This window comes from Mercenaria mercenaria, chromosome 18 (assembly GCF_021730395.1).
Source record: "Mercenaria mercenaria strain notata chromosome 18, MADL_Memer_1, whole genome shotgun sequence".
Classification (NCBI taxonomy): domain Eukaryota; kingdom Metazoa; phylum Mollusca; class Bivalvia; order Venerida; family Veneridae; genus Mercenaria; species Mercenaria mercenaria.
Window position 1 is genome coordinate 20084346 of NC_069378.1, and position 27317 is coordinate 20111662.

A 27317-nucleotide genomic window follows, 5' to 3' on the forward strand; every position below is an offset into this window, starting at 1 on the left:
TGAAGGTAATATTGCATCAGGAAAAAGCACATTTTTAGATGTTATTAAAGAATATAATCCTAATTTTAATATAATTCCAGAACCAATTCATGAATGGCAAAATGTTATGGACCCAAGTCATAATTCATATAACCTATTTGAACTTGCTTCCCAAGAACCTTCCAAATATTCATTTCCTTTTCAATTAGCAACTTTAAATAGTCATATAAAAATGCTATCTTCTGCTAAACAGTTTGATGGTGTTTCTTTTCTTGAACGATGTTATTTAACTAACAGCAATGTTTTTACAAAACAATATTACGACAACGGTGTTATAAATGACCCCGAGTGGGCGTTATATAATCTTTTCCTAACCGATCATATTATAAAACCATACGGAAAAAACCCAATTAACGCTTTTATTTATGTTAAAACCAACCCAGAAATATGTCTTAAAAGACTTCAAAAAAGAAACAGAACGGAAGAAAACAAAGTTAGTTTAGATTATTTAGAGAAATTACATAAATTACATGAAGAATGGTTAGATCGAATGGTTAAAAACAACATAAAAATATTAACAATTGATAATAATTTAGATAAAATAACTTCAAAAACCTATTCAAAAGATATAGATAATATAAAACAATTTCTCAAAACAATATGATTTCTTTAAGTGTGTTTTAAAGATTTTTTTCTATAAATATAAATTATTATATAAACCAAAGTTTATTCGAAGGTTCGGTATTACGTCTGTTCCATTTTACAATAGCAACTGTGGATATTACAAATTGGAGCATAACTCCTTCGGTCTATAATAACTGCCCGGCTTACCTTACCTCATCCCTGTCTCTATTAAAGTTTTCGTTTCGAAGAGACATGGAAAATGGGATTAAAGGCGACCTCGCTGTAAACTGAAAAATGGGACGATTTAAGAGGAACATGTGTTTTTAAAGATTTTTTTTCTATAAGTATATTATATAATGGTTAATAGAAAAGTAGACAGAATGATTATGCCAAAATTATCTAGCACTTTAGGAGAAATAATGAATAAAGATGAAAAATCATATAAAAATGTACTTAAAAGAAGAAATGCTATTAAATCAAAACTTGATCAAATAGTTAGTGATGAATATAGAAAACACGTGATTGATAAATTACAAACTGTTATAGATCCTTATCTTCATAAAAAGAATATAGATTTATTTGAATGGAACTGTGGTTGTTTGTTACCTGAGAAAGAAAATGCCGGAAGTTTATTTGATTGCCCCAGACCAAATAATTAACGAAACAGCCCCAAAACAGTTATTGCAACTGAATTAGATACCAATAATGAAAAAACATATAAAAGCACTTACAAAGCATCCAAAGAACTTGGTATTAATGCTGGGTTAATAAAAATGTGTTGTGAAGGGACAAACCGAGTAAAATGCGGAATATAAAAAATTGACGGAAAAAGATGTAAGTTTAAATATTCTTAATTTTATTTCATTTTGCTTGAAGATTTTTTTCTAAACATAATATATAGATGGAAATTGAGAAATCTACATAACAATATTTTAAGAAATTTGAAATTAAGATTGAATATAGACAAGACCCAAAGAATCAATTATATTTAACTATAAACGACTCTTATGAAACACTTAAATCTGAACTTAAAGCTTTAAAAGGTATAAAAATAAATATTATTTTAGGAATAACTTTTACGAAAATTAGTAATACAGATGCAATATATAAATCAGCTTATTTTGAACCAAAGGTTTTAATTATTATTAAAACAAACGAAATAAAAAGCACTTTACGTCAAGCTTTTGATGAAATAATAAATATGATCGGTAATTGGATTTCAGAAGGAAGTGGTTGGAGAATAGAGTCAGTTGATGTTCATTATATAAAGAGATACAAATATAATCCATTAGCTGCTTCTAGTTACTTAGAATTACCAAAAGAATTACAACATAATAAGAAAGGATTAATAAATATAAAGAATGATGATAATGAATGTTTTAGATGGTGCCATTTGGTTTTTAAATTTCCTGCAAAAATCATTCCGAAAGAGTTTCAAATTACAAAAAAAACATATAAAAGAATTAGACTACTCCGGAATAAAATTTCCTGTTACAATAAATCAAATACCTAAAATAGAAACTCAAAATGATATTTCATTTAATATATAGTTATGAAGAACCTACAGGTATTTATCCATTGTACATATCAACAATTCATTATTCCGAAAGATGTGACATGTTGCTAATTAGTAATAACGAAAAAAAACACATTATGTCTGGATAAAAGACGTTAATAGATTAATGTTTAACAAAACAAAACATAAAGAAAAAAAAACATTTTTGTAAATCATGCTTACAAAATTTTTCACAAGAAAAAATATTGGATGAACACATTCCTAATTGTTTAGTTATTAACGGCGTTCAAGGCGTAAAAATGCCAAAAGAGGGAAGTAAAATATATTTCAAAAATTATTACAAACAATTAATGGTCCCTTTTGTAATTTATGCTGATTTCGAATCAATAACTAGAACTGCTTTACCATCACCTGAATCTTCATTTACTGAAGAATATCAAAATCATATAGATTGTGGTTATGGTTATAAAGTTGTTTGTTGCTATGACGATAACTTTACCAAACCAACTCCGATTTACAGAGGCCCTGATGCGGTTTATAAGTTTATAGAAAAAATACTCGAGGAAGAAGAACATTGTAAGGAAATATTTAATGAAAGCTTTAAGAAAGATTTGAGAATGTCTAAAAAAGACTCAGCCAAATTTAAAAAACAGGTATCTTGCCACATTTGTGGAAAAGAATATAAGAAAACTGACATTCCGGTATGTGACCATTGTCATATAACAGGAAAATTTAGGAGAAGCGCTCATTCAGAGTGTAATATTAATTAACTCACAAAATTCCTGTTATTTTTATGCCCCCGAAGGGAGGCATATAGTTTTTGAACCGTCTGTCCGTCTGTCGGTCTGTCGGTCTGTCAGTCTGTCGGTCTGTCCGCAATTTTCGTGTCCGGTAAATATCTTTGTCATCGATGGATGGATTTTCAAATAACTTGGCATGAATGTGTACCACAGTAAGACGACGTGTCGTGCGAAAGACCCAGGTCCGTAGCTCAAAGGTCAAGGTCAAACTTAGACGTTAAATGTCATTTTTCATGATGTGCATTCGTGTCCGGTCCATATCTTTGTCATCCATGGATGGATTTTCAAATAACTTGGCATGAATGTGTACCACAGTAAGACGACGTGTCGCAAGAAAGACCCAGGTCCGTAGCTCAAAGGTCAAGGTCACACTTAGACGTTAAAGGTCATATTTCATGATAGTGCATTGATGGGCGTGTCCGGTCCATATCTTTGTCATTCATGCATGGATTTTAAAATTATTGGGCATGAATGTGTACCACAGTAAGACGACGTGTCGCACGCAAGACCCAGGTCCGTAGGTCAAAGGTTCTAAACTCTAACATCGGCCATAACTATTCATTCAAAGTGCCATCGGGGGAATGTGTCATCCTATGGAGACAGCTGTTGTTCATAATTTAAAAGGTTACGACAGGCATTTTATTATGCAGCATATAGGAAAATTTAAAAAAGAAATAAATGTAATTCCGAACAATATGGAAAGATATATGGCATTTTGGTAAGTGATTTGATTTTTATAGATAGTTTTCAATTTATGTCTCAATCATTGGATAATTTATCAAAAAATATCCCAGAATTTAAATATCTTCTGGAAGAATTTCCTAAAAATACAGAATTATTAAAAACAAAAGGTATTTATCCATATGATTACATGGATTCATTAAAAAAATTTAAAGAAGAGAAGGTGCCTCCTAAAGAAGAGTTTTATTCAATTTTAAACGAAACACATATATCTGACAATGAATATGAGCATGCTAAAATGTTTGGAATAAATTTAAAATTAAAACAATGGGAGAATATCATGATTTATATTTAAAAACTTATATCTTACTTTTAGCCGATATATTCGAGAACTTTAGAAAACTATGTTTGGAATATTATAAATTAGATCCCTGTCACTATTTTAGTAGTCCTGGTTTAGCTTGGGATGCAATGTTAAAAATGACCAAGGTTAATTTAGATTTAATTAGTGATATAGATATGTATTTATTTATTGAAAAAGGCTTAAGAGGTGGAATTAGTTATATTTCAAATAGATATAGCAAAGCAAACAATAAATATATGAAAGATTATGATCCCGAATTAGAATCTAAATACATTATGTACCTCGACGCCAATAATCTTTACGGTTGGGCTATGTCGCGAACTTTACCCTCTGGGAACTTTAAATTCATATCCGAAAAACAATATAAGAAATTAATTGCAAAAGCCAATACTAATTGTATAATTGAATGTGATCTTGAATATCCAAAAGAATTACATGATCTTCACAATGATTATCCCTTAGTTCCTGAAAAAAATAAAATACCAGACGAATGGCTTTCCAATTATAGTAAAACTATTAAAGAAGAATTAAAAAATAGGAAAAAGCAATGTAAAAAAGTTGGTTCCAACTTTAAGGAAAAAAGAACAATATGTAGTCCATTATAAAAACTTTATGTTCAATTAGGTTTAAAAGTAACAAAAATTCATAGGGTATTAACTTTTAACGAAAGTCCTTGGTTAAAAGAATATATTGACTTTAATACCCAAAAAAGATCTGAAGTAAATTCATTTGAAAAAGACTTTTTTAAGTTTATGAACAACTGTATTCGGTAAGACTATGGAAAATCTGCGCAAAAGAATCAATATTAAGCTGACGCATGATGAAAATATTTTATCAAAGTATATAGCGAAACCTTCATTTGTTAGTTCAACGATGTTTAATAAGAATTTGTTTGTATTCATAGAATAAAAGAAAGTTTACTATTAAACAGACCCAGTTATGTTGGAATGTGTATTTTAGATTTATCAAAATATTTAATGTATGATTTTCATTATAGTTACATTAAGGAAAAGTACGGAAGTTCAGCAAAGCTTTTATTCAGTGACACTGATTCATTATGTTATGAAATTAAAACCAAAGATGCATATAAGGATTTTTATAAGGACAAAGATTTATTTGATAATAGTGATTATGATTCTGAATCAAAATTTTATTTCAAAAATAATAAAAAAGTAATTGGAAAATTCAAAGATGAGGCTGCCGGAATTCCCATTGTTGAATTCGTTGGATTAAGAAGTAAAATGTATTCATATTTATTAGAAAATGAAGTTAATATTAAAAAATGTAAAAGAATTAAAAAACATGTTGTAAAGAAAGCAATAGTTCATAAAAATTACAAAGATACTTTGTTTAATTCAACCCAAACTAACCAGACCTATTCGTTCTGCTAAGCATAATATTTCTAGTTATGTTATTAATAAAACATCTGGATCATGTTATGACGATAAAAGATATATTCTTGATAATGGTATTGATACATTAGCTTATCGTTAAATTACAGAACCATAAATTGTTAGCTAGAACCATAAATTGTTAATTGAATATTTTAACGTTTAAAGAATTAATATAAATTACATCATTTGTTTGAAATTGATTAGCATAATTAAGAGACATAGTCCCGTCACATAGATTCATTTTTTCTGTTATTTTTGGCATTGTAACTTTAAAGAATTTTATTTTCTTTGTTTTTTAATTCTAATTTAACATCCCCTTTATCTAATTTAATTGCATCTATAAGAATAATTAAGATGTAATTTTGTTTAATTGTTACATTATTACCATTTTGAACTAAACCAGGACTAGCATTACCAACTTTCCATTGAAGTAAACCACTATCGGTATCTTCTGTTGCATATGTTAAGAACAAAGGAGGTTATCTTATTATTTGCCTTATCTAATTTATTTACTTTTTCATTTATATTATTGAATATTCCCATTATATAAAAATGTAAATTAATTAATTGGCTAGATAGACTCTGACATAACTTCCTGGTTCTATAGTAAATTCAGTATAATCTTTACTACCTATTATTAATATGTCTGAATTTGGAATAATAAAAAACACCGTTCCTTTGCTTAAAATAATTTCAATTTTTTTCTTAAAAACCAGTGTTGTATTTTTAACCTCAGATGTTATATTCTCATATCCGTTTGTATGAACACCCTCCCAGGAAAAAAGAAACGAATCAATTTTTTTTATCAGAGTTGCTAATAATAATATTTATTTCGATTATGTAATCCCCATCTTGTTGGGCTTGAGTTCCACTCTTTTCGTTTGTTCTCCCTGGAAACACGGCTTGATATTGATTTGTTTTAATAAAACTTTTATAATCTGTAATCTTATTAGCCCGTATTCCAAATAATGCAAAAAAAATTCACTTCAGTTAATACCTTTTGTTGTAATTGTTTATCTTCAAAATCATATTTTATTCCTTTAAGATAATAACTCTTTACATGCAGTTGTCTGCTATTATAATATTCAAAAAGAAACACTTTACGTCTTACTTTTTCTAGTTTTTCTTCTATTGCTTTATATTTATCTTCATGTTTAAGAATTACTTCAGCTAAATCATCAACTCGTTTTGTTGTAGCAACTTCAGAAGCAGACAAATTGTCAACAACACTCTTTGTTCTAGGTAATCGTGTTTCTTGTTTTAAGAAAACATTTTTTACTTTTGTAATTTTTTCGGTATTAGTGGTAATTGCTTCAGCATTAGTGGAAATTGCTTTAGCATTAGCAGTAATTAATTCTCCTTGCTTAACTGATTTTTCAACTACAAAGTCTAGATCATTTTCTATTTTTTTAATTTTATCATTAAATTCATTAATATCTTTTTGTAACAGACCTGTAAGTTTAATTCCGCGTACTTCAAATTGTAACGTGTGTTGACATTACTAATCAAGATCCGAAGTTGTTTCTTAAATTTTTCTATGTTAGAATTAAGCTCTTTTTTAAGGTTGTTTAATGCTGTGTCATGATCATCACCTCTTTGTGAAGCTGCCTTTTCAAGTTCAGATTTATATTCTGCAAGTTTATTTGAAAATGTATCGAACAAATCTTGATTGTTTTTTGCCATTTCAGTATTTAGTTTATTTATTTCTGTTCTGATTTCTAACTGATACATATTTTGTAACTTTTTCTCAGCTTCAATAATTTTGTCTTTTAGTTCTTTATGTTTAATCATACTATCTTTTAATTCCTGAACTTGATCGTATAACTTTTCAAAATTGGTTCTAAATACTTTTTTTATGTTGTCATCTGTCGAATCAGATTTCTCTTCAAGTTCTTTAATAGAATCAACCATAGCTTTCATTTCTTTTTCAATTTTACCTTGTAATTCAACTATTAATAATGAATTGTGTTTAAAAATTTTTGTTAATTCTTCAATATTCCTTACTTCTTCTTCTAATGTTTGTTTTATACTTTTGATGTCTTCAAGATTATAGTTTTCTATTACACTTTGAACTTTTTTAAACACAAACCGTTTTGAAACTGCATCATTGGCTTTATCTGGATTCCCTAGGTTGATTATTCCATTACCTCCCGTATCTAATGCTCTGTTCATTGTGTTATCAAGTTCTTTATTTCTGTGAAGATACGATTCCGTTTCCTTTTTAAGCTTTTTGAATTGTTTTTTTGTGGCATAATCACTTAAATCTATATCAAATTTAACTTTACTTATACTATCAGGTTCACTTATTTGTTTTACATCATTAAAAACTCCCATTATAAAATACCAGTAAAGTTTTTTCTTAGAAACTTCCTTGGTTTATATATATATATATATATATATATATATATATATATATATATATATATATATATATAACATATAAAAAATCATATTTTTGTTTTGTTGCATTAACAAAAGAGTTGTAATCTATATTTTGTTCATTACAAATCATATCATTTTCTCTTTTACCTGGACTTTCAAATAAAATATAATGTGAACAGTTAATTCGGATATCTTTTGGTGTTTTATAGTAAGACTGACTAAAATAAATAACAGAACAGTTTTTGTGCCGTCCTTGAATAAAGTATTTTGTTATTTCATTCTGAACCTTTTTCTCTTCACATATAAAATCATCAAATATTACTACTTTTTATTTTTCTGGTTCAAGATCATTACAGGGTTCAATTTCATTATTAGAATATTCAAGTATTTTGTTTGGATCTACTTTAATTCTTTTTGCAATTTTATTTAAGTGGTTAATTAAATATTGATATTTAGATTGTTTTAGATTTTTAGCATACAGGTATAATTTATCATAATATATAAGAGGCTTTCAAAGCATATGCATTAATGTATTTGTTTTTCCTGATCCGGAAGATCCACAAATTAACATTCTAAAACACGAATCTGGCATAAAAGGATAAAATTGCTTAAAGTTATTAGATTTATCGTTTTCTGTATCATAATTAGGAATTTCCATTTGTATATAATAATTTACATTATCTTATATTATCTTACATTATTTTACATTATCTTACATTATTATATAAATGCAGTCAAAACTTAATGAAATAAGAATAAGAAAAAACTTAGTCGGGCAAAAGATAAGAGCTAAGAGAGATGAAATAATGAGAGAGAAAAGCTACTGGTCGAGAAATGTATACTGAAATTTATAAACCAATTACAGAAGGTATAGAAAGTCAAAAAGAACAATTATCAAGTCAGTTAAAAGCATTACCTGGGATTAAAAAACAATTAGAGTTGCTCGGTGATGAAATAAAAGACATACAAACATATCAGGGTTTACAAGAGATGACGTTACTGAAAATATTACGAAGCTAAATGGTCCAATAACTAGCAAATCAAAATCGAAAAAACCAAATAAAAAAGAAAAAGCAAATAAATTAAAATATAAACAAGACGAACTGATAAAGTACAAAGCCCGGTTAAATAATGTTCTTGATATGGCTCCAACATATGGAAAAGGAATAAAACATCATAACTCGTATAAAGTTTCACCAAATGGACAATATGGTAATTTAATTATTAACTTAAATAAACTTTATGGTCAAAACAAATTGATTGCTAAGGATCAAAGAACTGGAAAAGAAGTAATTAACATTAAAATAGATAATGATTTAATTGATCTGATTGATAAAAGATATAGCAATAATAAAAAACATTCAATACATTCTAGGAAGATATTTAAAGAATTAACAGAAAAATCAGGATTACCTATCAATAAAATATCTATGAAATTTAAAAAAGTAATTAGAGGGGAAGATTTTAATTCAAATCTTTGTCCGTGAAACCCAGAAGAACTGGTTAATAACTTAGAACTTATTTGTGGTTCAATTAATTCCAGAAATAATAATGAAGAAAACTAAAAAATGAAGGTATTAACATAATTGATGAACTATTTAAAATGAATAAATTGTTACCAGAACAACATGAATGTTATATAAAAAATATTGTTCTTGAATTTACACTTTTATTTAAATATTTAATATTTTAAGCGATTTTACATTTAGATAAAAATAAAACTTATGTTGTTGGTTTGGATAGTATTAACACTAAGACTTACTCTTGGCATAATATTAGTGATGAATACGATGATAAAAGAATTCGTTATAATAATGGTAAGGATTGGAAAGATATCATATTTACAAATGGTTCTTACAGTTATACAGACATTAATAATTATATTAGAGAAACATTAATAAGTAATGGTGATTTTGAATTTGATAAATCAGACATTGCTCCAATAAGTTTAGAATCTGATTTAAGCAGTTTTAAGATATTAATTTCAATTCATGATAATTTTATGTTGGATTTAAGAATATCAATTTTCATACATTGCTTGGATTTGAGAAAACACCAAATATAACTAACTCTGTGGATACAATTTACATTCATTGTGATCTTATTGATAATTCGCTTGTTGGCGGTAATTTTAGTGATATTATCTATGCTTTAAGTACTGCAGATTTAACAAGAGCTTATCCATTTACAAAAGAACCACAAACAGTTGGATATTCTGAAATTAATAAACATGTTATAAATTCAATAAGAATATATATTACAGAGGTGTTTGATAGAAATGTTAATTTTAATGAAGTTGAAACAAGTTTTACACTAACTTTAAAAGAAATTAATTATTTATGAAATTATAAAATTTAGTTTTATATAATGTACAAGAAAGTTTATGATAAAAGTAAAGCAATATTTATTTATGTTGATGCTCAGACTGGAGAAGAAATTATACATGGAACAGGTATCTTTGACACTTTAACAAAATTGTTTACAAGTGGAGTTGCATCTGCTGGAAAAAAAACCCTGGAAGCTGCGGGAAAAGCTGCGCTTGAAAGTGGAACAAAAAAGATTGGAACGGAAGTCGGGAATTTAGCTGTTAATAAAATTACAGAAAAAATCAAAAGTTTTAAAAAACCTACTGTGGACGTTCGTACTGGCGTTACAAAACCTGCTGTTGGTAATCTAATTGCTAAGGAATTACAAAAAACAAATTCGAATAATGAGAAGGAGGATATTAATATAAGATTAAATAAATTATTGTCGGGATCTTGGACTTTAACAGATTAATTTATAAAAAATAAAATTAATATATAATATACATGTTTAGAACAAAACAGTATTGTGAAAGATATGAACTAACTTCTATTCAATTAGATACACCTTTAATAACCCTCTTGGGAAATAATGTTAAACAGCAAAAAAAGTGGATATCATTTTACAATTAATGATAGAAGTTCATATTTTGATTGGTTTAATGGTTATTTTGAAGTAAGTTTTAAAGTTAATAAACTTGCTAATGGTAATAATTATGCTGATGGAGACCAAATTGCTTTAATTAATAATGCAGCTTCAGTAATTGACCAGCTAATAGTTAAACAAAATGAAAAAATTGTTTCTGATTGTAATAATTTATACAAAATAATAAATGTAAAGAGTTTGGTTGAACTATCTAAGGATTATGCAGAATCAACTGGAACAAATGAATTTATTTATTTAGATACTACTGCTAGTTTTAGTTTAAACATATTTTATTGCAAATATATACATATATAAACAGATAACTACGTCAATTGTACATATAATAGGCAAAAGGGTCGACCCACAAGTTCTCGCAACATTAGAAACGGGTCTTCCCTACTACTGCTACTGCTGCTGATGATGATAATAGTGGTTTTGGAGTAAGAAAATGATTAATCCAGGGTGGTAATAATGTAAATGCTAAAATTCCGTTGAATAATTATTCATTTTTTTCAGAGTTTGGAACAAAACATGTTACCCCCAAGCCAAATACAAATAACATTACAATTAACAAATGATGATGAATTAATTTACAGAGCTAATGCTGCTGATGCAGGTAGGGTAATTGTAACTAAATTAATTTTGTGGGTTCCACGTTTAATTTTCAATGATTATGGATTCAATTTAATTTCTGAAAGATATACAAAAGCAAGGTGGAAATATCTTCGTGAAATGTTGGCACAGTCTGCAAATACTCAGCAGAATAATATAACTTTTAGAATAACAGCCGGTGTAACAAACCCCGAACATGTGTTTGTTTATTTACAACGACCTGATAAAAGTAATTCCCAAGAACGTAACCCTCATTTATTAGATACATTTAAAGTTAATGCAGCAAATAATAATTGTAGGTTGGAATCTTGCCGTCTTGAAGTTGGTAATGGTGTTTTTTTATCCAGAAACGGAATATACAAGTATATCAAGAATTTATGATGATGTTCTTAATTATTTTCAAAAACAAAATAATGAAACCACTGGAAGTCTTTTAAATAGATTAAATTTTCAAAGTTTGTTTGGATATGTTCATTTTAACTTAGAATTTAAAAAGGAAGTAATTACAGAAGACCCTAAGCATATTACGTTAACAGCTAAATATCCGTGTTTACGCAATAAATGCTGTTAGAAATGAACTTGTTATTGTTTAAATAAAATATATATAAAATATATAATGACATCAAATTATATTGAATATAAAGTTAATCTAACAGACGGACAGAAGAAAAATTTAGCAGAAGCCTATAACAACAAAATTCCACATACTTTTAGATTAAAACATGAACAGTTACGTGGAAACTTTCCTTTACTTTTAATAAAAACACAAATTAATCAAATTGAAAAGTCTATTAGAAATAAGAAGGGATTAGAAATTACAATTTCAAAAAAAATATGTCTAGTCAAGGCCAAAATGGTGGATTTTTAGGAGCTTTGGCTGGATTAATAGGAAAAACAATTCTTCCAATGGCAGCAAAAATAGCTCCAAAAATATTAGCTCCTCTAGGCATCGGCGCTTTGTCGGGACTCGCCAGTACTGGTGTTAGTAAGTTACTTGGAAATGGTATGATTTCAGTAGCTAATGATAAGAGAAATATGATATCACCATATCTTACACCTAATCAAAGAAAACAATTAAGGGGAACTGGGGTGCTTAAATTAACTCCAAAACAAAAACAAGATGGAGTTTTTTTTGGGTATGCTCGCAGCTAGTCTAGGAATACCTTTGATTACATCTTTGTTAAGTGGTAAGGGACAGGGACAGGGTATACAGATAGATTCACAATGAAGACCTTACAGACGAATTCCTATTGTAAAAAAAAATAAAATTTATAAACAAACCTATTTCTAACTTTGAAATTGAACAATGGGTTAAGCAACTCGGTATTAAAAACTTCAGGGGTGTTTTTAGTAGACATAATTTACCAAAAACAAAATTAAATAAGGGGTGTGGAATAATCAATTTAGATGACTCTATGGGACCTGGAACACATTGCGTTTGTTATTTTATTACTTTTTACTTTGATCCATTTGGTTTGGCACCACCTAAACAAGTAATTAGGTATATACCAAATGTAAAGTACAACAATATTCAATATCAGAGCAAAACGAGTGTATTATGCGGATATTATTTATTTTAAATAAAAATGTTACAAAACGAAGTAGCGCTGTATGATTTGTTGTATAAATTATTAAAACCTAATAGTCAAGGAGAGAATGAACAGGTAATAATCAATTATTTCTGTTAATCAAGGTATTTGTTACTGTTTATTTTTTATAAAAAAATTTTGAAAAATATTTTTAGATTAAAATTAAAAAATATTGTTTTTTAATTTTCAAAAAGTGGTAAAAAGTACGTCAGAAGCGTTATATAACTACTAACTTTAATAAATGTAGTATATGAAATGGGGGGTTTGGTGAACAAATGGAACGAATGGAACGAGTGAGTAGAATTTTGTCCCAAAACCCCCATTTCTTATACTACTAGCGGGCACCTGGGTAGATCCACCGACCTTTCGCAAGCCAGCAGGATGGCTTCCTCACATGAAGAATTCAACGCCCCGAGTGAAGCTCGAACCCACATCGGTGAGGGGCAAGTGATTGGAAGTATTCTGTCTTTCTATCAACCCGTATTTTTGCACTATTTAGCTTCACAAAAGACATAATATTGAAAACATTTTCAAGGACATGAAAATGGTCCTCAGTTTTCTTTTTACGACACAAACTGATCATACAATGTAGATTTGATATATTTTGGTCTGGGTATTTTGTAGCCTAAATGCCTTGAAATCGCAAAATGTAGCATTAAACCATATCTGTATGTTTAACCATGTATTTCTAACCTAGAAATGTATTTGATGAGCATTGACTGGACAAAATTCAGCATTTTACATGCAAATACATTGATGGCTTACTTGTTCAGTTGTCCTTTTTTACTTAGCATTGAACAAAATCTAGATATTGTGTGTCATTGAAGTCGCAAAAATATATTATGAATTGTTCGATCGATTCTCTTACAAAAATTGTCTCCTAACTAAGTTTGCCATGACACCATAAGTAAAATGAAAAATGAAATGAAAAGCGGAACAACATTTTTTCATATCATTTTATTTTTTTCACACAGTTACAATGTACAGACAAGCTTTCTAGCTTTCTTGTCAATGGGACGAATCCCTAACAACTGAATTTTAAATAATTAATCCATGTAAATGCATGTTTGCTATACAAAAAGTGTGTAATATTTATAATTAAAGGCAAGAAATTCTTAGCGTATTATTCCACATCATAAATCTTTAACAAATAATTATTTTACAATGTAGTTGACAAACGGTAAATAAATATATAGTGTGTCTGTTTCCCGCGCTGAGATTGAAATTTGCTTCAAAATGCATATCAACACGACGTACATGGACGCTAACAGTGAGGTATATTCCATATTCACTCGAAACAAACAAATACCCTGTATTTATTTGTATTACGATTTACATGTACTGTAATATTTTTTCTGGCATAAGAAGAAAGGGTCATTGAATTTGTTTACTTTACAATGGTTGCCATTTGAAACGAAAACCTACCCCTATGCAAATGCTTTAAATGTTTCTGTGATTCCTTATAAGTAAAATTTATACTATTCATCTGGAATTGATTTTAGATAGCCGGATGATCAATCCTACCGCAGAGGAATATCAGATCAGGAATAGTTAAATCAAAGTCCAGCCTAATAGGTTCCTTATATACCAAGACAAAATGGCAACTGCAGAAAGCGAGCATGGTTCTGATTTTGAAGAGACGATGTTCTGTGAACCTTGTAATAAGGAAGGTAACACTGTTGAAGCAGATGGGTTTTGTTCCGATTGCTCTGATTACCTATGTAGTACATGTCTGAAGTATCACAAAAGATTAGCAAAGAATCACACACTGTTTGATAAATCTAGCATGCCACAGGACTTCTGTTTAGAACGATGTGTATTACATCCAAATGACCTGGTAAAATTCTACTGTACGAAATGCGACAACACTGCATGTTCTCAATGTATACCAATTGAACATCAGACTGAGTGCTCCGAATTAATGCATATCCCTTCATATATGCAGTCACAAGATGTATACAGAGAATTGAAAGAAGTTAAGAAATCGCTGAAAGGCGTCGAGGAAGAAGCAAGTCGCACTGGAGATGAGAGTGGTCAAAAATTGAAAAAAGCAACCCTTAACAGTAGTGATATTTCGAAGTCAATCAGCCTCCAGAAAAAGTACATTAAGGACAAAATTGAAGAGCAACGTGTTGAGATTTTTAAAGCACTAGACGATGAAAGGGTCGAAGTTATCAGGAAGCTTGACGAGAGGCAAGGCCGAAGAAAGGAACAATTATTTGAACAACAGAAACTTATAAAAAGTAAAATAGATGACGAAGCGAATCATTTGGATGAGCAATTAATGTTATACCCGAGAAAAATACAAAACATTGCGCTAAACAGTGCAAACATAAGGTCGAAATTAGAGTCCCTTACCACTGAATTAGTAAATAAAGAGAGACAAGGACGAAAAGCAGAACTTTTCGTTGCAACTAAAAGAACTAAGCGCAACATGAAAACGCTACAAAAAGATATAGATGATGTGTGTAAAGAGAACAAAGTCAGGTGCTTTACCTTTAGACGAAACACAGAGAACATCAGTATAGATGCTGCGGAAAACGCTACGCTTGGATCACTTATCGAAGAAAGCGAACAAGGAGGTATTTATTGCATAATGTTTGGTGTATTTAATGGGCTTACAATTTGTTGCTTTAGGTTTGGAATATCTTTTTTTCTAATTAAGTATTTCAACATGATCTTTGATTTTACCATCAGTCGACTGTTAATTTTTCTTTATTAGGCTAGCTGATGATAAGCCAATATTATTGTTGTATTTACACGATAGTATATAGTTGCGAACAAAATAAATTGAGATGGTTTGTTATTCGAAAAAGTTCATGTTTTAGCAATCGTCAAAAAGTGCTATATTTAATTGATGATTTTAGGATTTACAAAACTTTGTACTTATAATTGTTAAGTTCATTTGGCGTAAATATGTCAGGCATGTATATAGAGAATAAAAATCCTATGAAGTTTTACGTTTTTTTCTATCCTCTGTTAATGTTACATTATTTTCGTACAGATAGGGATACAACCAGTGGTCAGCAAGGAACATTTAATTCAGCTAGTTCTACAGACACGCGAATATCTGCTCAGAATGTAAGTTGTCTTGTGATTAAATGTTATTAATTGTACCATGTCATGAATAAGTTCAGACCAAAATGCCTCTTACTTTGCTAAATTAATCATGGGAAAATTGACCTACCTCCAATTTCCAACATTTGTAGAATTAGGACATATTGGCATTATTTGAATGGCTTACTGCTCTAACACTTTATTATTACAATTAATCCAAATTATTATTTCATTTTACACAAAATTGTTACTGTTACAAGCTTAGTCGATACATTTTTTGATGCTTATTTTGATTTCAAGTCTGAAATGAACTATGTCCGGTATATTATTAAATGCGTTTTAGCCCAGTTGTGTATGAAGAACTTGCAGGAAGATATTTGTGGGCGGGGGTGGCGATCAGCTCTTCCATTCAAATATTTTTTGATTTTTTTACTAGTGCTTTAGAAGAAAGTGATGTCGCGAACAAAAACTTTGTGAAGGAGATTAGTGACGTCCGTCCATCAGTACGTCAGAATTTCCTTCGTACGACTTCTCCAGAAACGCATGGCTGAATTCAACTAGCCCATTTGGCTTATCGGGATGACTTATTTTATGATCTAATATTTTAATAGTTGTCATGCAACGGGACAGCAACAGTCAAAAGTTATCACGCTGTCCTGAAACGTCCTGTTATTTGGACTAGGATTCAACCAAAATCAGCTCGAAGCATTTTTAAGATGAAGCGATTTAGAATTATAGGAATAATGGTCATGGCACTTGGAAATACATGTAGGTTCTTTTGGTGTGAATCATATTCTCGTTCAGCATCCATCTTTTGGTATGGCGGGAGCCTCCGTGGCCGAGTGGTTGAGAATCACTTTTGCTCAACACTGTAGGTCAAGATCTCTCTTGAAGTTAAGAATATTTCATGTGAGGAAGCCTTTAAATTGCTTTTTGAAAGTCGGTGGTTCTACCCAGGTTCCCGCCTATGATTAAATAATGCCCGAAGGGGCACCTATAGAGTCCTTCCCTTCATTTGACATGTATTCGACCTATAGTTGTGTCTGGTGATATTAACCCCGCAAAACATCTGTTGGTATGGACTTTATACATATACACTGTATATCATTTCGAAACTTTGTGTATAGTCTCTAAATTGTAAAAGTCCTCTATAGTTATTTTAGACGAATATTTTGGAAAACGACTTAGTGCATTTCAACTGATTCCGGATAGAAGCATCAAATATAAATGAATGAAAGTATAAATAGGCATTATTACCACCGTTTGCCTATCTCGTTTGCAATTGCCCCAACAAGATATATTGGTAATAAATGAATTCAGAAGCTGCATTGCGTCCTGGTTCAGACCAGGCTCAGTGATAATAACTGGATGTTAATTACAGTTGTAAAAATAGATATTGCATTAAAATAAAAAGAAAATACTTCGCTTTCTAAATACTTTCGCATGAAAAAATGCGGGGGATTTTTAGCCGGACATCCTTCATGTGAAGATGGTCTGTACTAATTTTTTGCTTTTTAGAGGACACAGTATGCGTGGGCATATTTTGCATGCCTTGTATCAAATTGAAATTATTTATTTTCTTGATTCAGAATGCAGAGAGGGAGGTAACTAGTGAGGAAATAATTACCAAGGAACCAGTGTCTGCCTCGGCTCAGATGCCGGAAAATGTGAGATTTGTTAAAGCAACTGATAAGAAAGGGGGACGAGATGCACAAGGAAAGTAAGTAGTTTTGTCGCTTGTTCATTAAAAAAACAGAGGCCATTGAGGGGTATAAAACTTTATCTGGTGACCTGTCTTAAATTCTAACATCTGATTGGTTGTTTCTGTGCACAATTTTGAAATTGACCAATTGAAAGACTGCTTTCTGAGACTGGTCAAAAGTTTAGTTTAATAACCTTGGAGCAAGTACAGTTGTAATTAGTGAAAATGGAGAGATAATAAGAGATAAGATGAAGTCTTTGGCAATATGAAGTCATTACGTCTTGAATTATTCATCCGGTTTTGTTTCATAAAGAGATGATGTCTGTTACAGATGAAGAACAAATTAGTACTGGTATAAAATCTAGCGACTTTTTAGCTCACCTGAGCACGAAGCTTTTGTGATCGCCCTGTGTCCGTCGTCCGTCGTCGTCCGTCCGTCCGTCCGTGCCCGCGAAATGATGGTTAAGTGACTGCATAACGGTACTTTCTCTTTGATGTCATTCATTCCGTTCTGTTTATGTGACCTTTTTCTTTTTATGTGACTGTTAGAACAATAGAGAGAACAATGGGGGTGTCACATAAATACCGTTTCGTCAGAACTTCCGTCCGTTCGTCCGTCCGTCGTCAACAATTTGACTGTTAACACTCTAGAGGTCACAATTTTGACCTAATCTTAATGAAACTTGTCCAGAATGTTACCCTCAATAAAATCTTTGACGAGTTTGATATCGGGTTATCTGGGGTCAAAAACTAGGTCACCAGGTCAAATCAAAGAAAAGTTTGTTAACACTCTAGAGGTCACAATTTTGGCCCAATCTTAATGAAACGTGGTCAGAATGTTACCCTGAATAAAATCTTGGACGACTTTGATATTGGGTCATCTGGGGTCAAACACTTGGTCACCAGATTAGATTAAAGGAAAAGCGTGTTAACACTCTAGAGGTCACAATTTTGGCCCAATCTTAATGAAACTTGGTCGGAATGTTACCCTCAATAGAATCTTGGACGAGTTCGATACTGGGTCATCTGGGATAAGAAAGCTAGGTCACCAGGTCAAATCAAAGGAAAAGCTTGTTAACATTGTAGAGGTCACATTTATGACTGTATCTTCATAAAACTTGGTCAGAATGTTAATCCGGATGATCTCAAGGTCCAGTTTGAATCTGGGTTATATAAAGTCAAAAACTAGGTCACTAGGTCAAATCAAAGGAAAAGCTAATTAACACTCGAGAGGCCACATTTATGACCATATCTTAATGAAACTTGGTCAGAATGTTAATCTTGATGATCCATAGGTCAAGTACAAATCTGATTTAGGTGGGGTAAAAAACTAGGTCACCAGGTTAAATCAAAGGAAAAGCTTGATAACACTCACTCTAAAGGTCACAATTTTGGCCCAATCTTAATGAAACTTGGTCAGAATGTTACCCTGCATATAATCTTAGAGGAGTTTGATATTGGATCATCTGGGGTTAAAAACTAGGTCACCAGGTCAAATCAAAGGAAAAGCTTGTTAACACTGTAGTGGCCACATTTATGACCATATCTTAATGAAACTTAGTCAGATTGTTAACCTTCATGATCTATAGGTCAAGTTCAAATTTAGGTCAGGTGGGGTCAAAAACTAGGTCACTAGGTCAAATCAAAGGAAAAGCTTGTTAACACTCTAGAGGTCACATTTATGACTGTATCTTCATGAAACTTAATCAGAATGTTAATTTTGATGATCATTAGGTCAAGTTTGAATCTGGGACATGTGGGATCAAAAACTAGGTCACCGGGTCAAATAAAAATAAAGCTAGTTAACACTTTAGAGGCTACATTTATGACCATATCTTAATGAAACTTGGTCAGAATGTTGATCTTGATTATCTTTAGGTCATTAGGTCAGGTGAACGATACAGGGCCTTCATGGCCCTCTTGTTAAATGAGCTGACCACCATTGCGTTTGTAAAAAAATTGTTGAAAAACAACACTAAATCCATAGAATTTGAAACATTTGAACTGAGTTAAGTTGAATATTAGTCTTGCCTAAGTAAAAAGTCTGTAGTTTATCTAGGTTACAGGTGGCAAATCCTTACAGTTTATATTGTTTCTAATCAGGCATGTAACTGGTTCTTTTTTTTCTTTTTCAGAACGGTAGAGTTTGATCCCGAGTTTGCAAACCAGCTTGTTGCCTCAGCAGTTAATGCTGCAGGTCAGGCATATATCACAGCCAAGGCAGTGTTCAAAACATGGCAAGATAAACAGGTGTGTCGTACAAATCATGTCTTTTCTATCTTTATAACTATATGCCCAAAAGTATCCCAGATCATGTATTTTCTATTTTTATATACATGTTTGCCCCAAAGCATTAACACTGAGATAATGATATATCATTGGCGTAGGACGGTAGGCGCGAACTCAAAGTTGCGGCGGGAGGGGCATGGGCGAGGCTGGTGGGGTGGGAGCAGGTTGGCGCGGCCAGCTTATAATAACATACTCAGATATTTGAACATTTTTGGACAAAAAACAAACAAACCCAAAAAAAAAACGTTCTTCCCCCTTAGTGACAACAGACATCACATAAAATTCATAACAGTAAATCTAAATGCTCTCACAAACTGGCTTTTTTCCCTTTATCTACTGTTTTTTTTTCTAAGAAAAAAAATGTTTTTGGGGTCAACAGTTGGGGAGGGGGCCAAACCATATGCCCCCCTCCCCTGCTCATACGCCTATGCATATTTATTTATTTATTTATTTATTTGGGTTTTACGGCGCACCAACACAGAACATTTTCGAATGTTTCACAGACATATGACATAATTCTCCACTGTTGTCGATTTGAGAAAGCTAGAAATATGATTCTTATTTGACCTTTCAACAATTAACAAAATTATAATCATTCCCTTATGTGTCGAAATATATTTATTGATAAAAAACAGTTTAAACATCGGTTTTCATTACTAACTGGTAATTATTAAAAACATTATTACAAACTAGCTGTTATGCCCCATCTTCGAAGAAGCTTTGCTCGTTGGCGGTCATTTTGTCGGTCTGTGGACCAAATGGTTTCCGATAATTACCTAGAAAATGCTTAGTTTCAAGGATCAGTCTTCATAGCATGATTGCCTGTTGTCAGTAGATGACCTTCAGATGTTTTGGATGACCCTATTGTTTGCTTTGGGGGTCAGTAGGTTGAGAGCACAGTGACTACGAGGCTGATAGCAAAACCTGAAGAGATTATATATGCTTTAAACACGTTCGTTACTTATTTGCAAATTTGCCTGTAAGCTATGGAAATAGTTTTGTTTACCCAAAGAGGCACGACACGTGTGAGTCATTACAACGTTGCATGATAAATAGTTGGTCAGTGAATATAAATAGAATCTACCTTAGTGGCTACCTGTACTAAGCACCACTTGCTTTAATCAGCCAGTCAGCCAATTAACTTTTTTTTCTTATTTAAACTTGTCTAAGTAAGTAGCCAAGTGTAATAAAAATCATATGTCATTGAACATATACAGTATATATTCATTGACTTTTTTATTTGCTCACAGTGACTCATGATTATTTATAAAGCCATATAAAAATGACTTTCAATTACATGTTTAATGCTACCGTCATCTGATTTACTCGGTGGAGTGACTGTTTTGCAATATTTTCTTCTTGACATTAACTAAATTGCAAAGCTTTTATGTTTATGAAAGTGTTTTATTGTGTTTGACAGAACGAGGCTAATCGACAGGCTAGAGTTGCAAGACCAACAAAACAATCTATTGAGGAGACAAAATCACAAAACATCATTCTAAAAGACGACGATACCAGTTTTTCTCAGTCTGATTATAAACGCTTTCAATCAGTACAGACTCAACAATTAAAATCTGATTACAAAGGCCATGAAAATGAATGTAAGTCTCAAGCAGATAACTATAAACCCCCACAGTCGGGATGGACTCCACCAAAATCTGGTTACAAATTCCCTAAAAATGAATGTAAGTCTCAAGCAGATGATTACAAACCCCAACAGTCGGGATGGACTCAACAATTAAAATCTGATTACAAAGGCCCTGAAAATGAATGTCAGTCTCAAGCAGAGAATTACAAACCCCCACAGTCGGTATGGACTCCACCAAAATCTGGTTACAAATTCCCTGAAAATGAAAGTAAGTCTCAAGCAGATAATGACAAACCCCCACAGTCGGTATGGGCTCAACAATTTGCAAAGGCCCAGAAAATATATGCAAGTCTCAAGCAGATAAATACAAACCCCCACAGTCGGGATGGGCTGAACAATTAAAATCTGATTACAAAGGCCATGAAAATGAATATAAGTCTCAAGCAGATAATTACAAACCCCCACAGTCGGGATGGACTCCACCAAAATCTGGTTACAAATTCCCTGAAAATGAATATAAGTCTTAAGCAGATGATTACAAACCGCAACAGTCGGGATGGACTCAACAATTAAAATCTGATTACGAAGGCCCTGAAAATGAATGTAAGTCTCAAGCAGGTGATTACAAACCCCAACAGTCGGGATGGGCACAACAATTAAAATCTGATTAAAAAGGCCATGAAAATGAATGTAAGTCTCAAGCAGAGAATTACAAACCCCCACAGTCGGTATGGACTCCACCAAAATCTGGTTACAAATTCCCTGAAAATGAATATAAGTCTCAAGCAGATGATTACAAACCCCTACAGTCGGGATGGACTCAACAATTAAAATCTGATTACAAAGGCCCTGAAAATGAATGTCAGCCTCAAGCAGATAATTACAAATCCCCACAGTCGGGATGGAATCAACAATCAAAATCTTATTACAAAGACCATGAAAATGAATGTAAGTCTCAAGCAGAGAATTACAAACCCCCACAGTCGGTATGGACTCCACCAAAATCTGGTTACAAATTCCCTGAAAATGAATGTAAGTCTCAAGCAGATAATTACAAACCACAACTTTCGGGATGGACTCAACAATTAAAATCTAGTTACAAATTCCCTAAAAATGAATGTAAGTCTCAAGCAGATAATTGCAAACCCCAACAGCCGGGATGGAATCAACAATTAAAATCTGATTACAAATTTCCTGAAAATGAATGTAAGTCTCAAGCAGATAATTGCAAACCTCAATAGTCAGGATGGGCTCAACCAAAATCTGGTTACAAATTTCCTGAAAATGAATGTAAGGCTCAAGCAGATAATTACAAACCCCACAGTCTGGATGAGCTCAACAATTAAAATCTGATTACAAATTCCCTGAAAATGAATGTAAGTCTCAAGCAGTTAATAACAAACCCAAACAGCCGGGATGGGCTCAACAATTAAAATTTGATTACAAATTCCCTGAAAATGAATGTAAGTCTCAAGCAGATAATTACAAACCCCACAATCGGGATGGGCTGAACAATTAAAATCTGATTACAAATTCCCTGAAAATGAATAGAAGTCTCAAGCAAATTATTACAAACCCCCACTGTCGGATGGACTCAACAAATAAAATCGATTACAAATTCTCTGAAAATAATGTAAGTCTCAAGTAGATAATAACAAACCGCAACGTCGGATGGCTCAACAATTAAATCTGATTACAAATCCCTGAAAATGAATGTAAGTCTCAGCAGATAATTACAAACCCCCACAGTCGGATGGGCTCGACAATTAAAATCTGATTACAAATTCCTGAAAATGAATGTAAGCCTCAAGCAGATAATTACAAACCCCACAGTCGGGATGGCTCAACCAAGATCTGGTTTCAAAGGCCTGAAAATGAATGTAAATCTCAAGCAGAGAATTACAAACCCCACAGTCGTATGGACTCCACAATTAAAATCCTAAGTTACAAATTCCCTGAAAATGAATGTAAGTATCCAAGCAGATAATTGCAAACCCCAACAGCCGGGATGGAATCAACAATTAAATCTGATTACAAATTTCCTGAAAATGAATGTAAGTCTCAAGCAGATAATTGAAACCTCAATAGTCAGATGGCTCAACCAAAATGTTACAAATTTCCTGAAATGAATGTAAGTCTCAAGCAGATATTACAAACCCCACAGTCTGGATGAGCTCAACAATTAAAATCTGATTACAAATTCCCTGAAATGAATGTAAGTCTCAGCAGTTAATAAAAACCCAAACAGCCGGATGGCTCAACAATTAAAATTTGATTACAAATTCCCTGAAAATGAATGTAAGTCTCAAGCAGAAATTACAAACCCCACAATCGGGATGGCTAACAATTAAATCTGATTACAAATTCCCTAAAATGAATAGAATCTCAAGCAAATATTACAACCCCACTGTCGGGATGACTCAACAAATAAAATCGGATTACAAATTCTCTGAAAATGAATGTAAGTCTAATAGATAATAACAAACCGCAACAGTCGGGATGGCTCAACAATTAAAATCTGATTACAAATTCCCTGAAAATGAATGTAAGTCTCAGCAGATAATTACAAACCCCCACAGTCGGGATGGCTCGACAATTAAAATCTGATTACAAATTCCCTGAAAATGAATGTAAGCTCAAGCAGATAATTACAAACCCCACAGTCGGGATGGATCAACAATCAAAATCTGTTTACAAAGGCCTGAAAATGAATGTAAGTCTCAAGCAGAGAATTACAAACCCCCACAGTCGGTATGGACTCCACAAAATCTGTTACAAATTCCTGAAAATGAATGTAAGTCTCAAGCAGATAATTACAAACCCAACAGTCGGGATGGACTCAACAATTAAAATCTAGTTACAAATTCCCTAAAATGAATGTAAGTCTCAAGCAGATAATTGCAAACCCAACAGCCGGGATGGAATCAACAATTAAAATCTGATTACAAATTTCCTGAAAATGAATGTAAGTCTCAAGCAATAATTGCAAACCTCAATAGTCAGGATGGGCTCAACCAAAATCTGGTTACAAATTTCCTGAAAATGAATGTAAGTCTCAAGCAGATAATTACAAACCCACAGTCGGATGGCTCAACAATTAAAACTGATTACAAATTCCTGAAATGAATGTAAGTCTCAAGCAGTTAATAACAAACCCAAACAGCCGGGATGGCTCAACAATTAAAATTTGATTACAAATTCCCTGAAAATGAATGTAAGTCTCAAGCAGATAATTACAAACCCAAATCGGATGGGCTCAACAATTAAATCTGATTACAAATTCCCTGAAAATGAATGAAGTCTCAAGCAAATTATTACAAACCCCCACTGTCGGGATGGACTCAACAAATAAAATCGGATTACAAATTCTCTGAAAATAAATGTAAGTCTCAAGTAGATAATAACAAACCGCAACAGTCGGGATGGGCTCAACAATTAAAATCTGATTACAAAGTCCCTGAAAATGAATGTAAGTCTCAAGCAGATAATTACAAACCCCCACAGTCGGGATGGGCTCGACAATTAAAATCTGATTACAAATTCCCTGAAAATGAATGTAACTCAAGCAGATAATTACAAACCCCACAGTCGGGATGGCTCAACAAATCTGTTCAAAGGCCCTGAAAATGAATGTAATCTCAAGCAGAGAATTACAAACCCCACAGTCGGTATGGACTCACAATTAAAATCTAGTTACAAATCCCTGAAATGAATGTAAGTCTCAAGCAGATAATTGCAAACCCCAACAGCGGGATGGTCAACAATTTAATCTGATTACAAATCCTGAAATGAATGTAAGTCTCAGCAGATAATTGTAAACCCAATAGTCAGGATGGCTCAACAAAATTGGTTACAAATTCCTGAAAATGAATGTAAGTCTCAAGCATGATTACAAACCCCACAGCTGGATGGCTCAACATTAAATCTGATTACAAATTCCTGAAAATGAATGTAAGTCTCAAGCAGTTAATAACAAACCCAAACAGCCGGGATGGGCTCAACAATTAAAATTTGATTACAAATTCCCTGAAAATGAATGTAAGTCTCAAGCAGAGAATTACAAACCCCACAATCGGGATGGGCTGAACAATTAAAATCTGATTACAAATTCCCTGAAAATGAATAGAAATCTCAAGCAAATTATTACAAACCCCCACTGTCGGGATGGACTCAACAAATAAAATCGGATTACAAATTCTCTGAAAATGAATGTAAGTCTCAAGTAGATAATAACAAACCGCAACAGTCGGGATGGACTCAACAATTAAAATCTGATTACAAATTCCCTGAAAATGAATGTAAGTCTCAAGCAGATAATTACAAACCCCCACAGTCGGGATGGGCTCGACAATTAAAATCTGATTACAAATTCCCTGAAAATGAATGTAAGCCTCAAGCAGATAATTACAAACCCCACAGTCGGGATGGGCTCAACCAAGATCTGGTTTCAAAGGCCCTGAAAATGAATGTAAATCTCAAGCAGAGAATTACAAACCCCTACAGTCGGTATGGACTCCACCAAAATCTGGTTACAAATTCCCTGAAAATGAATTTAAGTCTCAAGCAGATAATTACAAACCCCAACAGCCGGGATGGAATCAACAATTAAAATCTAGTTACAAATTCCCTGAAAATGAATGTAAGTCTCAAGCAGATAATTGCAAACCCCAACAGCCGGGATGGAATCAACAATTTAAATCTGATTACAAATTTCCTGAAAATGAATGTAAGTCTCAAGCAGATAATTGCAAACCTCAATAGTCAGGATGGGCTCAACCAAAATCTGGTTACAAATTTCCTGAAAATGAATGTAAGTCTCAAGCAGATAATTACAAACCCCACAGTCTGGATGAGCTCAACAATTAAAATCTGATTACAAATTCCCTGAAATTGAATGTAAGTCTCAAGCAGTTAATAACAAACCCAAACAGCCGGGATGGGCTCAACAATTAAAATTTGATTACAAATTCCCTGAAAATGAATGTAAGTCTCAAGCAGATAATTACAAACCCCACAATCGGGATGGGCTCAACAATTAAAATCTGATTACAAATTCCCTAAAAATGAATAGAAGTCTCAAGCAAATTATTACAAACCCCCACTGTCGGGATGGACTCAACAAATAAAATCGGATTACAAATTCTCTGAAAATGAATGTAAGTCTGAAATAGATAATAACAAACCGCAACAGTCGGGATGGGCTCAACAATTAAAATCTGATAACAAAGTCCCTGAAAATGAATGTAAGTCTCAAGCAGATAATTACAAACCCCCACAGTCGGGATGGGCTCGACAATTAAAATCTGATTACAAATTCCCTGAAAATGAATGTAAATCTCAAGCAGATAATTACAAACCCCAACAGTCGGGATGGACTCAACAATTAAAATCTGATTACGAAGGCCCTGAAAATGAATGTCAGTCTCAAGCAGATAATTACAACCCCCACAGTCGGGATGGACTCAACAATTAAAATCTGATTACAAACTCCCTGAAAATGAATGTAAGTCTCAAGCAGATAATTACAAACCCCAACAGTCAGGATGGGCTCCACAATTATAATCTGATTACAAAGGCCCTGAAACTGAATGTAAGTCTCGAGCAGATAATTACAAACACCAACAGTCGGGATGGACTCAACAATTAAAATGTGATTACAAAGGCCCTGAAAATGAATGTAAGTCTCAAGCATATGATTACAAACCCCAACAGTAGGGATGGGCTCAACCAAAATGTTATTACAAAGGCCTTGAAAACGAATGTAAGTCTCAAGCAGATAATTACAAACCCA

The 27317-nt window shown here is 32.3% G+C and overlaps 2 protein-coding genes across 2 annotated transcripts in view; both read left to right on the forward strand.

Annotated features, from left to right (window-relative positions):
- Window positions 1-23096, forward strand: part of LOC128550801 (uncharacterized) — a 36364-nt gene extending 13268 nt beyond the window's left edge. The window contains exons 2-6 of the mRNA XM_053530612.1: window positions 14393-15472; window positions 15895-15971; window positions 17537-17667; window positions 19785-19899; window positions 21359-23096. Of these exons, the coding sequence (XP_053386587.1) occupies window positions 14488-15472; window positions 15895-15971; window positions 17537-17667; window positions 19785-19899; window positions 21359-21928 (1878 nt within the window). The 5' untranslated portion in view covers window positions 14393-14487 and the 3' untranslated portion in view covers window positions 21929-23096. The remainder of the gene's footprint in view (window positions 1-14392; window positions 15473-15894; window positions 15972-17536; window positions 17668-19784; window positions 19900-21358) is intronic.
- On the forward strand, window positions 22124-26999 carry LOC128550496 (uncharacterized). Its single transcript, XM_053529693.1, has 5 exons — window positions 22124-22129; window positions 22252-22732; window positions 25115-25194; window positions 25946-26165; window positions 26698-26999. The coding sequence occupies exons 1-5, from the start codon at window positions 22124-22126 to the stop codon at window positions 26997-26999; spliced, it is 1089 nt and encodes a 362-aa protein (XP_053385668.1).
- Window positions 27000-27317: the final 318 nt, after the last annotated feature.